General features: G+C 56.6%; 1 protein-coding gene across 1 annotated transcript in view; it reads left to right on the top strand.

The window, feature by feature from the left end:
• Positions 1-13,243, top strand: part of NOL4L (nucleolar protein 4 like) — a 76,730-nt gene that overhangs the window by 52,014 nt on the left and 11,473 nt on the right. The window contains exon 6 of the mRNA XM_023754491.1: positions 1,041-1,184. Coding sequence (XP_023610259.1) covers positions 1,041-1,184 — 144 coding nt within the window. The remainder of the gene's footprint in view (positions 1-1,040; positions 1,185-13,243) is intronic.

Raw genomic sequence — 13,243 nt, 5'->3', positions numbered from 1 at the left:
TCCAGAAGCTTCCCCAGGCCCACTGACCATCTCTACCATGGAGGTGGCAAGTTGGAAAGATGATGTCTGAGGCCCCCACCGTGAGCTCTGAGATGTGGACCATGTCAGTGTCGCTCTCTGCTCCGTCCCAGTGACTGCAGCTGCATGCCAGGCACACTGGAGGGGCCTGCTGAATACTCGTGGTCTGGATGAATAGAGGGACTACTTTTTTGAGACCTACCAGAGAGGGTATAGGTCTGCCCCTTGTTGAGGACAAGTTGGGTATTCCTCCTCCTCCTCCTCCTCCTCCTCCTCCTCACTTTTCAAGTTTTAACAAAGGCAGATGAAGGCAGGACAGTCCCAGGGCTGAGACCCAGGGATGAGTGATAACCAGGCCAGCTCCCCTCCCCCCAGCTTTTCTGAGGTTTGCCGGCCAGTGGGAGTGTGTGGCCAGTGGGAGTGTGCGTGCAGGGAAGTAAGCCTATTTTTCTTCCCCGAGCCCCCCCTCCATTGCCTGCAAGGCTTTACCTCACAGATCTCTCTGCAGCCATTCCCAGCTCCCTGAAATCACAGCACTTGGCCGGAGCACCACTTGCAAGGCACTTCCTCACGGGCTGTAGCTGCCGTGGTGAGCACATCACCCTTGTCTCCTGTCAGGAGAGGAAACAGGATCAGGGAGCGGATTTGGGCACCTGGCCTGAGGCAGGAGGTGCGCAGGCTGCCCTCTTCCTCCTTGGCACGCGTCAAGGCCATGTGTGAGGTTCTGGGGACCAGGTCTCGATAAATAGTTGTTCCTGCCCTAACCGGTTTGGCTCAGTGGATAGAGCATCGGCCTGCGGACTGAGGGGTCCCAGGTTCGATTCCGGTCAAGGGCATGTACCTTGGTTGCGGGCACATCCCCTGTGGGGGGTGTGCAGGAGGCAGCTGATCGATGTTTCTCTCCCATCGATGTTTCTCTCCCATCGATGTTTCTGACTCTCTATCCCTCTCCCTTCCTCTCTGTAAAAAAATCAATAAAAATATATATTTTTTTTAAAAACAGTTGTTCCTCTCTTCCCCAGAAACGGGCACGGAAGCCTGGGAACCAGAGGAGGCCCCCCACACACCCAGAGCATGGCCTTTTCAGGGGCCCAGAGTGACCCCTCCCGTGCTGCTCACACACAGCCAAGACCCCTCCAGGCCACTGCTAAGCCTGCTGAGGCTTTGCGCTTTCTGTGGAGTCCAGACAGCACTCTGGTCTTGACACAGATGCCTGGAAAAGCACTCTGGCCCAGGGCTGCCTTTTGGGGTTGGAGAGAGGATGCCTGGGAGGAATCAGCTGTTGAGACTTTGCCCAGAGATACTGTGGTCTGGTGCTGACTTGGGCCCGAACAGCATGTAGGTCTGTAATTACGCTCTGCCAGTGGATTATCTGATGCCCGTCTCTTCCCGGATACCATGAGCACCCTGAGAGCACAGGGCCTGGCCCAGAGCAGGCAGATCAAAATGTCTGTTGAATGAATGAGTGAATGCAAGAGTGACCGAGGGCAGGCACACAGGCCGGTGAGCCAGCCAGCAGGCCCCTGGCCATCAGGTATGTGGCGAGGCCAGGTCCCCACTCCAGCAGGCAGCGCCAGGCCAGGCCCCGCCTTCCCTTTCCTCAGTGTGCTTCACCAGGCCCCTTGCTCTGCCCCTTCCTGAACGGAAAATGTGAGGCCCGGCCTTCAGAAGGGACGATGGGGGTGGGGAGCGGACATTACTCACCCCCCCCCCCCCTCCGGGCAGACAGGAAATCAGCACCAGGAGAACTGAGGGTCCTGCTTCCTTTTTCCTGCAGGGTCACCAGGAGTTGCCGGCTGGGTGGTGTCCTGGGGCGTTCCAGGGCCTCTTGTTTGAGTCTCTCAGATGAGATGCTCCTCTAGCCTCGGCCTCTGGGACCCACGGGGCCTCAGAGCTTCCTTCCCTCTGGGGGTAGGGAGCCAGCTGACCCGCAGGCCTGGGCCTCCCCTCCAGGGCCCATTGCCGGGCTGTGAGGCCTTTGGTTCTTTCAGGCTCGTCATCGGGTCTGTCATGGGAATAGCGAGCCTCCACCATGACATGCAAACAACCATAAGCCCACCCTGCCTTGAAGGAGCCTGCCCTTGGGGCTATAAGCTTTCTGAGGGCAAAAGGGGCATCTCCGTAGAAATGTATCTTATTTTTCTCCTTATTTCTAAAGTATTACATTCAATGTAAAAAATTTAGAAAAAGATAGAGGAGGAAAAAAAATGAAAATAAAAAAGACCAATGTTTAGGGCATATTTTTCTTGATCTTCTCCGTGTGTATAATCAATCTCATTTTCTTCAAAAAGTGGGGCGGGGACCATGTCGTTGCGGCCATCTTTTTTTCCACTTAATGTCGTTTGCCTCTGCCCCTGTGACTGAAGTGGCATTTTTAAAGGTGGTTTGGTTAGTTCAGTGACGGGGGGCCCCTTCCTGGGCCCTCTGTGTGCTGGGTCCCCAGCTGGTGACAGGCGGGGACCCTGTGAGTCAGGGCTATGACTCTGCTCTTCCTACCGAGAAGGAATAGCCTGCCCAGACCACAGTCTCTCTGACTCCAGAACCAATGTTCGGGCCACTCATGCGGAAGGACATGTAAGTCCCCCTTTTGCTTCATTAAAAGCAGGGCCTTGCCCTAGCTGGTTTGGCTTAGTGGGTAGAGCACCAGCCTTTGGACTGAAGGGTCCGGTTCGATTCCAGTCAAGGGCACATGCCTCAGTTACAGGCTCGATCCCCAGCCCTGGTCAGGGCGCCTGTGGGAGGTAACCAATCGATGTTTCTCTCTCACCTCACCGATGTTTCTATCTTTCCCCTCTAAAAAGTCAATAAAGACATATTTAAAAAAATAAACAAACAAACAGTGCCTCAGGGAGCATCCTCAGGACTAAGGCTTGAATCCTAAGTGCACCCCCCAGAAGTGATCCACAAGTGGCTGTTGAGTAACCAGGGGCAGAGACTGGGCCAGCGAAAGCCCCCGGAGCAGGCCACGCTGGTGTGATGCTGAAGGCAGCTGGAGCCGGCCTGAGGCATCCACGTCAGGAGGAGGCTGGGGAGGGAGGAAGATGCTGAAGGCCAGGATTGGGGCCCCTGGGTCGCATGTCTCCAGAAGCTTCGTACTCAGGCAAGGGTGTGGCCTGCAAGAATGCTGGGAACATGGAGAGGGGTGGAGTCACCTCTGTGGGCCTGAGGTCTGAACTGGACATGGCTCCCTGCAGGTGGGCCCCTGGAACTCTGCTGCGGCTCTCCTGAGGGGGCCCTGGCCTGCCCTGCCCCTGCAGTGTGGTCTTAAAGCAAGTTGTGCCCCTCTGACCCCTGGCTCCTGCCTCTAGTGTGGCCTGGGTGACGATAACCATTAGTTCTGTGTCCTCAGAAGCACTTTGTGAGACCAAGGCTTTCTGCCTCCCGACTTGCTCCCCTCAGGTGGGGCCTCCACTGCCCAGAAATGCAAACTGGGCGGCAGGGCAGTCCCCCGGGAGCAGGTGTGTGACTTGCTTGCCCTGGGCCCAGTAGTTACAGTGGCGGTGCCTCTCCTTTCCTCGCCGGCAGGGCCTCTGCTCTGCCCTGCTCCCCCCACCCCACAGTGGTCTTGGGGTGGGGGCGGTGTGCAGGCCCCAGGTCCCAGCCACCAACCTCGGATCCTGCCTCCACTCCCTCCTCCCTGGCTGTGTGGCCTGGGCCACATCACTTCCCCTCACTTATGGTGGGTGAAGACTGGGTGATGGTGGGCAGGGCTCAGCACACCCCTGGTGCCGGGGGAGGCTCAGTGAACGGCTATGGGGTCGTTTCCTCTGAGGTGGCCGGGCTGGTGCGAGGGGCTCACCGAAGGACCAGAGGCTGGGGTCCATGGCCACAGGCTGAGGGGCTATAGGTGGATCAGCACAGACTGAAAGTCGTCCTCCTCACCCCTGCCAGCTGCTATGGTCCCTCCTTGCTTGGTCCAGTCCTGCCTCCTCACCTGTTCAGGTCTCTCTTGGTCCCCTCTGCCCCCGGCCCCCTATAGGGTTCTGACCACAGCTTTCTATTCAACACTCACACCAGTGCCCTGAGTCCCTCTCTCAGTCCCCTAGAGCCGTGGTCGGCAAACTGCGGCTCGAGAGCCACATGCGGCTCTTTGGCCCCTTGAGTGTGGCTCTTCCTAAGCCTTAGGAGCACCCTAGTTAAGTTAATAACAATGTACCTACCTATATAGTTTAAGTTTAACAAATTTGGCTCTCAAGAGAAATTTCAATCGTCGTACTGTTGATATGTGGCTCTGTTGACTAATGAGTTTGCCGGCCACGGCCCTAGAGTTTTCTCTCTTTGGAAAGGGAGCTGGGCGTGGAGGGTCTGGATACTCCCAGTTTCTCCTGAATTCCCATCCCATTCCCCACCCACCTGTGCCAGAGCCCGTCAGGGAACCCCGAATCTTGCTCCTTGATCTGCAAACCCCAGATCTGTCCCAAGCTCAGCTGCAAGTTTGTTCTGCTGTCCAGCTGTTTGGGCAGTCACTGTGCCAGGCAACCCTGGGTGCCCCAGGAGTGTTCTCAGCCAGCGGTGGGAGCTGCTCGTGCGAGGGAACGGGCAGGGGACCATGTGCTAGTGCTGAAGGGGCGAGTGAGAGTTGGGGCCGGGCCAGGCAGACTCAGTGACCGCATTACCCCCGAGCCTTGGCCACTGCTAGTGTCCTCTGCAGACGGTGTCCGCCCTCCCACGGGGTCACCTCTGGGGTTGGAGCAGCTCTCCCCCTCCAGGGGCCATAGGATTCCATGGCCTATGCAGCCAACTCCCACGGCCCCACACCCGAGGTTGGGCATCCACCCTGATCATTGTCACATGGTGGGAGGATTGTGGCCGCTTCACCACAGCCGTCCTTTTCCTGCGGTGGGCTTTTAAGCTGAGCCTTCTTCTCTCCCCCTCACAGGCACATCTTGCCCTGTCCTGCCCCTGACCCCACTTGTCCGAGGTGAGGCTGGAAACCGGGTCTGGGCCGCCTCCTCCGGCTACAGGTCACCCTCCTCATTCTAGAGCAAGAGCTGTTGCTCCTATTTAAGGCTCTAAATATCCACACCGGATGGAGAGGCAGTGGCCTCCTGCCCTCCCCTCCCCCCAGGAACAGAGAACTGGGGGCCCAAGCCCTTCCGGGAATTGGCCATGGGCCACCCTGGCAGTCCTGGGTCACAGGAAAGTGTCCATCATCAGCTGGGCTGCAGGCAGCACAGACAATGCTGGGCTGTCCTGGTCTCTGGACACCGAAGACGAAGAGAGGCTGGGAGACAGCACCGAGGGATCCTTTATCCCAGGAGCAGGCCAGGCCTGCACAGCCCTGGCCTTGTGCAGGCGGCCAGGGTCTCAGGCCCCTCAGGCTCCCAGACACCTGGTGAGGAATTCGTGCAGGACAGGCTCGGGCCTGAGAGATGAGGGAGAGGGAGACATCCCCCTCCCCCACACACCTGAGATTCGCCTGGGCCATCAGGACACCAGAGCCTGCCCCTGCCTGTGCCCCTCAGCCCAGGGCGTATGTGAACCCCACTGCCTGCTGACCCTCTGGGAAGGCCCTGCTGTGCTGGGGGAGGGCATGAAGGAGAGGCATGGCCACCCTGAGCCTGTCCAAGGGCAACTTTCCCAGGAACCAGGAAGTGACCAGGGCCACGTTGGCGTCATCACTCTGACCTAAGGACTGGGATCCACCGAACCCAGACCAGTTTCCCTGGCCCTCACCCCCCCCCCCCCCCACACACACACACACACACAGGCTCAGGGGCAGGGCCCTGCCCCCATGAATCATTCACACATGGTTGCCCGAAGTGGCTTTGTTTGCTCTCAGAGCACATGATTGGTTTTGGGGTGGGAGGGTGGAGTGGGCATCTCATCTAGAGCTTTGCACATTGAATTAGCATTGATTTTCCACTGCCTGTGCTTGGCCTAGAGGGCGGGGCCAGGGGGAGTGTGGTACTTGGGAAGACACAGACCCAGGCAGTCTGTCCTGGGACTGTTTCCTCCTGGGCACTTAGGCCAGTGTGTGCTGGGGGAGAGGCTACAGGACGTGCGGTGGGGACAGGGGTGGGGTCTGCTCCATAGTACAGATGGGGTAAACCGAGGCCTAGAGAAGAAGGAGCACCAGGGGTGAGACAGGCAGCCCTGAGGCCCATCTGGGCTCTGCTGCTCGCTCAGTGTGACGGCTGATGAATTCCCTCTGGGAGCCTCTGGTTCCTCCCTGATGCCTGCAGTGGGGGTGGGTATGCACAGTAGGCATGACGGGTGTGCTGGCCTTCCACGCAGACTTGGTGTCCGCCCCACCAAAGGTGGCGCCGTCCCCAGTGCCCCTCACTGGCCCTGCTCAGGCCAGCTGCCCCAAGACCCCAACTCTCCTCTCCAGCTTGGACACCTCTCTAGGGGCCAGGATCTGCACTGAGAGAAATCATTTTAGTTTCAGGTGGAAGTCGCAGAAATCTAGGTCTGCACTGTCTAATACAGGAGCCACAGAGGCCATTGAAAAGGGCTCATGAAAACGGAGGTGTGCTGTCCTGTGCATAACTCTGAAACAGGGAGTTTCAAAGTTAGCATGGAAAGAGAATGTAAAATACCTCAGTTTCAACACAGTAGTAATCACTTGTTGAAATCACAATGTTTTAGATATATTGGGTTAAACAAAACAGGTTGTTAAAATTCATTCTGCCTATGTCTTTTCACTTTTTTAATGTGGCTACTAGAAAATTGAAAATTTCCCAGGTGTGGCTCGCATTCTGTGTCTATTGGACAGCCCTGCTCGGAGTTGGCACCTGCTTAAGGAATGAGTCACAAACGCTCAGGCAGGAAGGCGGGTGCTGTGAGTAGAGGTGCTGGTGTCCCTGAGCTGGTGGCTTTAGGTGAGAGTGGAGCCTTTGGAACCACAGGGATGGGTGGGGTGCACAGGAGGGGCAGCCAGGCGGGCAGTCAGGACCCGGAGGCCAGATGGTGGGGGCAGGCGCCCAGTGTGACCCCCTCACCCACGAGGCTGGGATCCCGGTGGCACTGCCTCACCCAGCCTCTGAGTGTCTCCACCCCAACCCCATTGAACCCGGGGCCCTCCCCCTTCTTTCCGGGAGGAAGAGCAGGGTAGCCAGCCAGGAGCCGAGCACTCCCGGGGAACTATGCATCATGTAAACACGGCCTAGGCCACTGGCCTTTGTCAAAGCAGGCGGAGGCCAGCCCAGCGAGGTGCACACCCCAAATTCAGAGCAAAGTCTGCCCCAGACTGCAGCCCAAAGCCACACTGGCTGAGGGAGGAGAAAGGGGCCGGCTCCTCTGGTGTTCACACCTCCCTGGCCCAGGCACGGTGGGGCTGCTGGCTCCAGCACGCTGCACTCCCCCCCCCCTTCTCCTTTGTGTGTGAATTATTGATGTCCCCTGTTCTCCCCTGCCCGGCTGCTGCTGCTGCTGCTGCTGCGATGGAGCCATGAAGGAGGGAGGCACTGTCTCCAGCAGCTGCGCCTCTGCCCACAGAAGGCAGCCTGCACCGGGCCGGCTGGGCTGGCGTGGCCATATGCCCGTGGTCCCGGGGGTGGCGGACCAGCCCACCTTGGGAGCCAGTGAGGGCCTCACCCTGGGAGAGGGGGCCACTGGCTGTGGCCCTGGAGCCTGGTGTGGCGACTGGCGGCTCGCACAGAGCTGGGCTTGTGCAGGCTGCAGGGCGCTGGCGCCCACATAAGGGCATTGTTTGCCGAGGTAAAAGGGGTTTTTGTCTTCTTCTGGAGATGGGACAGAGGGAGAAACAATTTCCCCCATTCATCACTAATTCCCCCATTTGAACAGCAGCACATTGCCCCACGTTAAATAGATGGGCACAGCAGGCCTTCCCTGCCCGTAGGCATTCCCGGCGCAGGTGGGGGGCTCTGCGTCCTGCCCAAATCAGAGCCAGGGAGGCCCCGTTTTGTGGAAGTGTCCAGAAGGGGTGCGGTCCCCAGCCGCTCCCCTGCAGCCCCCCAGTCGCCCTTCCCTCTATGGCTCGAGGTTGGGACAGTCTTGTCCTGCTGGTATTGTTCTGGGCTCTAGCAGGCTGGCCTCAGGTGGGGTGCCTATGCTGGCACAGCAGCACAGGTGGGAACAAGAGGGTCACCCCCAGCTCCAGGTCTGGGCGTGTTTAACCAGAACACACGCCTGACCAAAGAGCCCTGAGGCTGGAGGCCTGCACCCCTAGAAGGCCCAACTCCTACACCCCCTGTTCCAGGTCCTGAGTGCCGTGGGGCCAGCTGGGTTCTTTCACAGGGTCATAAAGTGTCAGAGCCCAATAGGGCGGCTGCAGCAACTTCCTGGACTGCAGATAAGAGTTGCCAAGGAGGCGGGCTGTGCCCAAGGTCAGGAGGCAGCGAGGCCCCGCACTGCCCCTGCCTGGGCTGCCGCAGCTCATGCAGCAGGGGTTTGGGTGTGTATCTGTGTCTTCCTTCAAGCACATGTTTTTGGAGGGGTTGAGAAGAGGAAAGGATTAGGAATGGGTCAGAAACCTGGCTTGCCCAGCCTGGGATACTGACGTTTCTCTGTCCCTCCTGTCCCTCTCTGTGCCGGGTGCTGCGCTAGGTGCTGGGGGGGGGGGTTCCTGTAGCCAGCCCCTCCCGAAGGTACCAGCCACCTCAGGACCACGCTGGGGGACAGGCCTGGGCTGTGCTGGGCCACGTAAGGAGAGAGCTGACTTGGGCTCCGGTCCTTTGTCCGGGGGGCGGGGGGGAGTATGAATTACTCAGACCAAACCAGACACATGTGACACAACCTCCCTTTAGCACCAGCCCTAAGGAAATTATTGGCTTCCATAAGTGAACAGTATAAGGCCTTTGGCTTTGTTTGGCACAGATGGGTTTGGGGGATTTGCCCTGCCAGCCTGTCAGGCCAGCCTTCCAGGTGTGGGCCTCCCTGCCAGGGGCGTTCAGCTCCAAGGGGGAGAGCACTTCTTCCCATTCATCCCAGGACAAGCCCCAGGACTGACTTTCCTCGGTTGAAATTGGCCTGTCGCTAAACACCATGATGGGCGGTGCTGAGTGGCCAGGCCTGGGGCACGTGCTTACTCTGGAAGACTAGGGATCCTCCCCAGATAGAGGATGTGGTTTCTGGAGAGCCCTGCCGACCTCGGGTCTGACCAGAGAGACAACATGTGAGAAATGGTCTAGGAAAAATAGGTAAAGGGGTCAGACTGGGCAGGAGGCTAGGCAAGGAGGTCTCACCAGAAGGCGATGTTTAAGCAAGGCTCTGAAGGAGAAGGAATGTACCTGCGAGAGAGAGAGAGAAAGAGAGAGAGAGAAGAGGAGGGAACAGCCAGTGCAAAGGCTCCGAGCACAGCTGGAGTTGAAGGGATGGATCAAAGCCCTCGACGCTCCCTTTGGAGCCCCATCTCCTTCAGAACCCTTGTTTGAGCTCTGGCTTAGTAGAGCGTGAATCCCCAGAACAGTGGCCACCCCTATCTTTTCACCACTGTGTCCCCAGTGTCTCTCATGGGCCTGACACCCAATAGGAGTCCCAGAAAGGAAGAGAATGGGGCAGAAGCGGCATCTTCCAGGTGCTGTCCTCTCCCCCCTCCCCTCACTGTGCCTCCTCAGATTTGGCACCGGCTCCTAGGGATCCCAAGAAGCCCACGTGGCAGTCTGGGAAAGATGTGTGTGTAGGCAGTAGGTCTGTTTTGAATTGAGAAAGTGGGGTATAGGGAATCAACTTTTTTTCAGTGCCTACTGTCTATACCAGGTATTGTACTAGTATACACCTTACAAAGACATGACACCCATTTGGAAAGGAAACTGAGGCTCAGAGAGGTAGCACCGTGTCCACCCCCCTCCACCAGCCCCTCCGCTTTCTGCTTGGAACCCAGTTGGCAACAAGAGGACCCGAGTTGTGGGCAGCCCTGAGCGGGTGCTGCTGGGCAGGCTGCACAGGCAGAGGCCAGCACGCCGGTCGAGGGTGCTTAAGCGGCGTGATCGGGGGCACCCGCTCTGGGGACTCTTGTCCCTCCGATGTGGGCTCTGTGTGTAGCTGGCTTGCCCTGCCGCCAGGTGCCGGGTGGAGGTGGCAGAGACTTGGCCTTTGGGTACATGGGGTGGGAGGAAATGGAGCTTATGAACTGGGGCCTACTGGCCTGCTCAAGGTTTCTTTGTTTTGGGGGATTTTTTTGTGGTGAAATACATAAAACATAATTTTCCCCTTTGAACTTTTTTTTTAAATATATTTTATTGATTTTTTACAGAGAGGAGGGAAGAGGGATAGAGAGTTAGAAACATTGATGAGAGAGAAACATCAATCAGCTGCCTCCTGCACGCCCCCTACTGGGGATGTGCCCGCAACCAAGGTACATGCCCTTGGCTGGAATTGAACCTGGGACCCTTCAGTCCGCAGGCTGACGCTCTATCCCAGCCATGGGCAAACTACGGCCCACGGGCCGGATCCGGCCCGTTTGAAATGAATAAAACTAAAAAAAAAAAGACCGTACCCTTTTATGTAATGATGTTTACTTTGAATTTATATTAGTTCACACAAACACTCCATCCATGCTTTTGTTCCGGCCCTCCGGTCCAGTTTAAGAACCCATTGTGGCCCTCGAGTCAAAAAGTTTGCCCACCCCTGCCGCTGAGCCAAACCGGTCAGGGCCCCTTTGAACTTTTTAAGCATGCAATTGAACAGCATTAAGTACACGGACAGTGTTGTGCAACCAGCACCATTTCCAAAATACAGCGGGTCTTTGAATAACATCTGTCGTTTTGTTCAATATTGTTTTGTTACGTGATAGGAAAAAATCAAGTCTGGTCAGGGCCACTGCCTGCATGGGTTTGCTCCGGTCACTCATGACCCTGAACTGGAATAAGCGGGTTGGAAAATAATCGTCTTTTTATTAATCTTTCTTTTTTAAATATATTTTATTGAATTTTTTACAGAGAGGAATAGAGAGTTAGAAACATGGATGAGAGAGAAACATCGATCAGCTGCCTCCTGCACACTCCCTACTGGGGATGTGCCCACAACTAAGGTACATGCCCTTGACCGGAATCGAACCTGGGACCCTTGAGTCCGCAGGCCGATGCTCTATCCACTGAGCCAAACCAGTTAGGGCTATTAATCTTTCTTAAATATATGTATAGCTCACATTTATTTCAGTGTTTAATATTAGAAGTCTTTGGGGGTCTTTATTTAGAAATTTGGTGATATTTTTTTTACCAGAAATATGCCATAGGAACTTAATGCTTGTTTATATCAATTAGCCTGTGGTAAAATCAGTTTTCTTATACATTGTTTTGCTTAAAGCCTCAGTTTCCAAGAACCTATAGATGAATGTAGAGTTAGTATCACTCTGAACAGAAACTCTGTATCCATTAAGCAATAACTCCCATCCCCCCTTCTCCCAGCCCTAATATATATTTTTTGTCTCTATGAATATGCCTATTTTAGGTATTGTATACAAGTGGACTCATTCAGTATTTGTCTTGTTGTGTCTGGCTTATTTTACTGAACATAATGTTTTCAAAGTTCATCCATAAGGTAGCATGTGTCAGAATTTCATTCCTTTTTTATGATTAAATTATGTTCCATTGCACAGAGAGACCACATTTTGTTTATCCATTTATCTGTCAGTTTTTCAAAATGTAAACATTGTATGTCATTCGCTAGTATTTTAAATCTGCATATATACTGTTGCAGGTTTCCAGTTTCTTCTAAGAGCTCGGAATGCTCGGCCACATGAGGTCTGGGCTCCAGGCGCTCACAGGTTTCATCTGCCCGGCCACTTTGCTTCCCAAACTGGGTGGCATCTGAGTCATGGGAGGGGGGTGCCACCACCTGTGGTTCCTTGGCTGGACAGCCCATGGGAGAAGGATACTGGCAGCTCAAGAGTCTGGGCCACCACCCTGGGCCCCTGAGCTGGGAGTACCTGCCCGTGTGTCCTCACAGCACATGAGTCTCCTGCTCACTCAAGCCTGGGGAAGCACAGGACAAAGGGGGTCCACCCTCCCGGAGAAAACCTGGTCAGGGAGGCAGGTGGTCAGGATGTTGCCTCCGGGGTGTGGCCCTGCAGAGGAGAAGGGGTGGCTGGGCCTCATCCCCATGCTGAGTGCAGTGACCGCTCACCGAGGGCCAGATGTGGTACCGGTTGACCCTTCTAGCTACATCCTCCTTCAAGTGGAGGAAGATGCTACCTCCAAGGTCAAACAAGTGGCTTGTTGGGGTGGTGCTAGGGTGTGAAGTGACAGGAGCTCAGTGGATCGGCCAGTGTGAGTGTCCATCCTTACCTGGCGGAGGATTCAGAACCTCAGGTGTGGGGGCCTCTCCAGCAACAGGCCCTGCCCTGGTGGGGGGAGGGCAGCTCCCAGGACTAATCCTGGGCCATGTGAAGGAGGCATGGCCAGGGCTTGAGTACCTCCTTCCTAGGAATAGAGGGAGAAGGAGGGTGGCTTTGAGCCAGGCCTGAAGGTTGACTGACATTTACTGAGCTGGAAGCAACATGGCAGGCAGGCAGCAGTGCCCAAAGCAAAGGTCTGGAAATGTAGGTCCAGTGGTGGCCAGTAGAGTGGGACCTGGGCTGGGGAGAGACTGCAGCGGCCATGGGACCGACAACACACTGGGCAGGCTGGGGGGAGCAGGGAGGTTATTGAACAGGGCAGTGATGATTAGGCCAGTGCTGGGAAACAGTGGGGCGGGGCCATAGGATAGAGGGGAGCTGGGGTGCTGAAGAGGGGGGGCAGTGAAGGAGATGGGTGGGTGGGTGGGTGTGGTCTGGAGGTCGGAGAGTGCTTGTGGTTCAGTGACTCACATCTGCCCCCAGGAGGGCCTGCACCTTGGTTGTAGTCCCTACTTTGTTTCCCAGCAGGGCCAGGGCCAGCATGCAGTAGATGCTCAGTAAATACTGCTGGTCTGGATTGGTGCTGGAGATAACTACCAGGAGAAAGCCAGGCCCATCTGTGATGGAGGAGAGGGGGCGGGCCGCGAGGTCTCAGGGTAGCAGGACCCAAGGCCTGGGGGCTATGGAGTGTGGCTGAGGGAGGGGGTAGCAGTGGGGCAGCTTTGCGCAGACCGGAGCTGCCCTGTAGGAGGATGGAGGGAGCGGTGGCTGCATAGAGGAGGCCAGGCAGCCTGGCCCAGGGACCTGCGGCAGCTGAGGGGGAGGAGGCCTGTCCCATCCCCCTCTGCCCAGGGACCCGGCTGCTTGACTGGCAGTCCGGCCCCGCCCCCTGGCAGCAGGGAGGCCAGTGATTGGTTGAGGCTCTAGAGCCACTCAGTCGCCATGGGGACGCTCTGGAGGCGCTGGTGCGCCCAGCACTGAAGA

This window comes from Myotis lucifugus, unplaced genomic scaffold, assembly GCF_000147115.1.
Source record: "Myotis lucifugus unplaced genomic scaffold, Myoluc2.0 scaffold_60, whole genome shotgun sequence".
Taxonomy (NCBI): Eukaryota; Metazoa; Chordata; class Mammalia; order Chiroptera; family Vespertilionidae; genus Myotis; species Myotis lucifugus.
The sequence above is the reverse complement of the archived record's forward strand: the minus strand, read 5'-3'. Positions and strand labels throughout refer to the sequence as shown.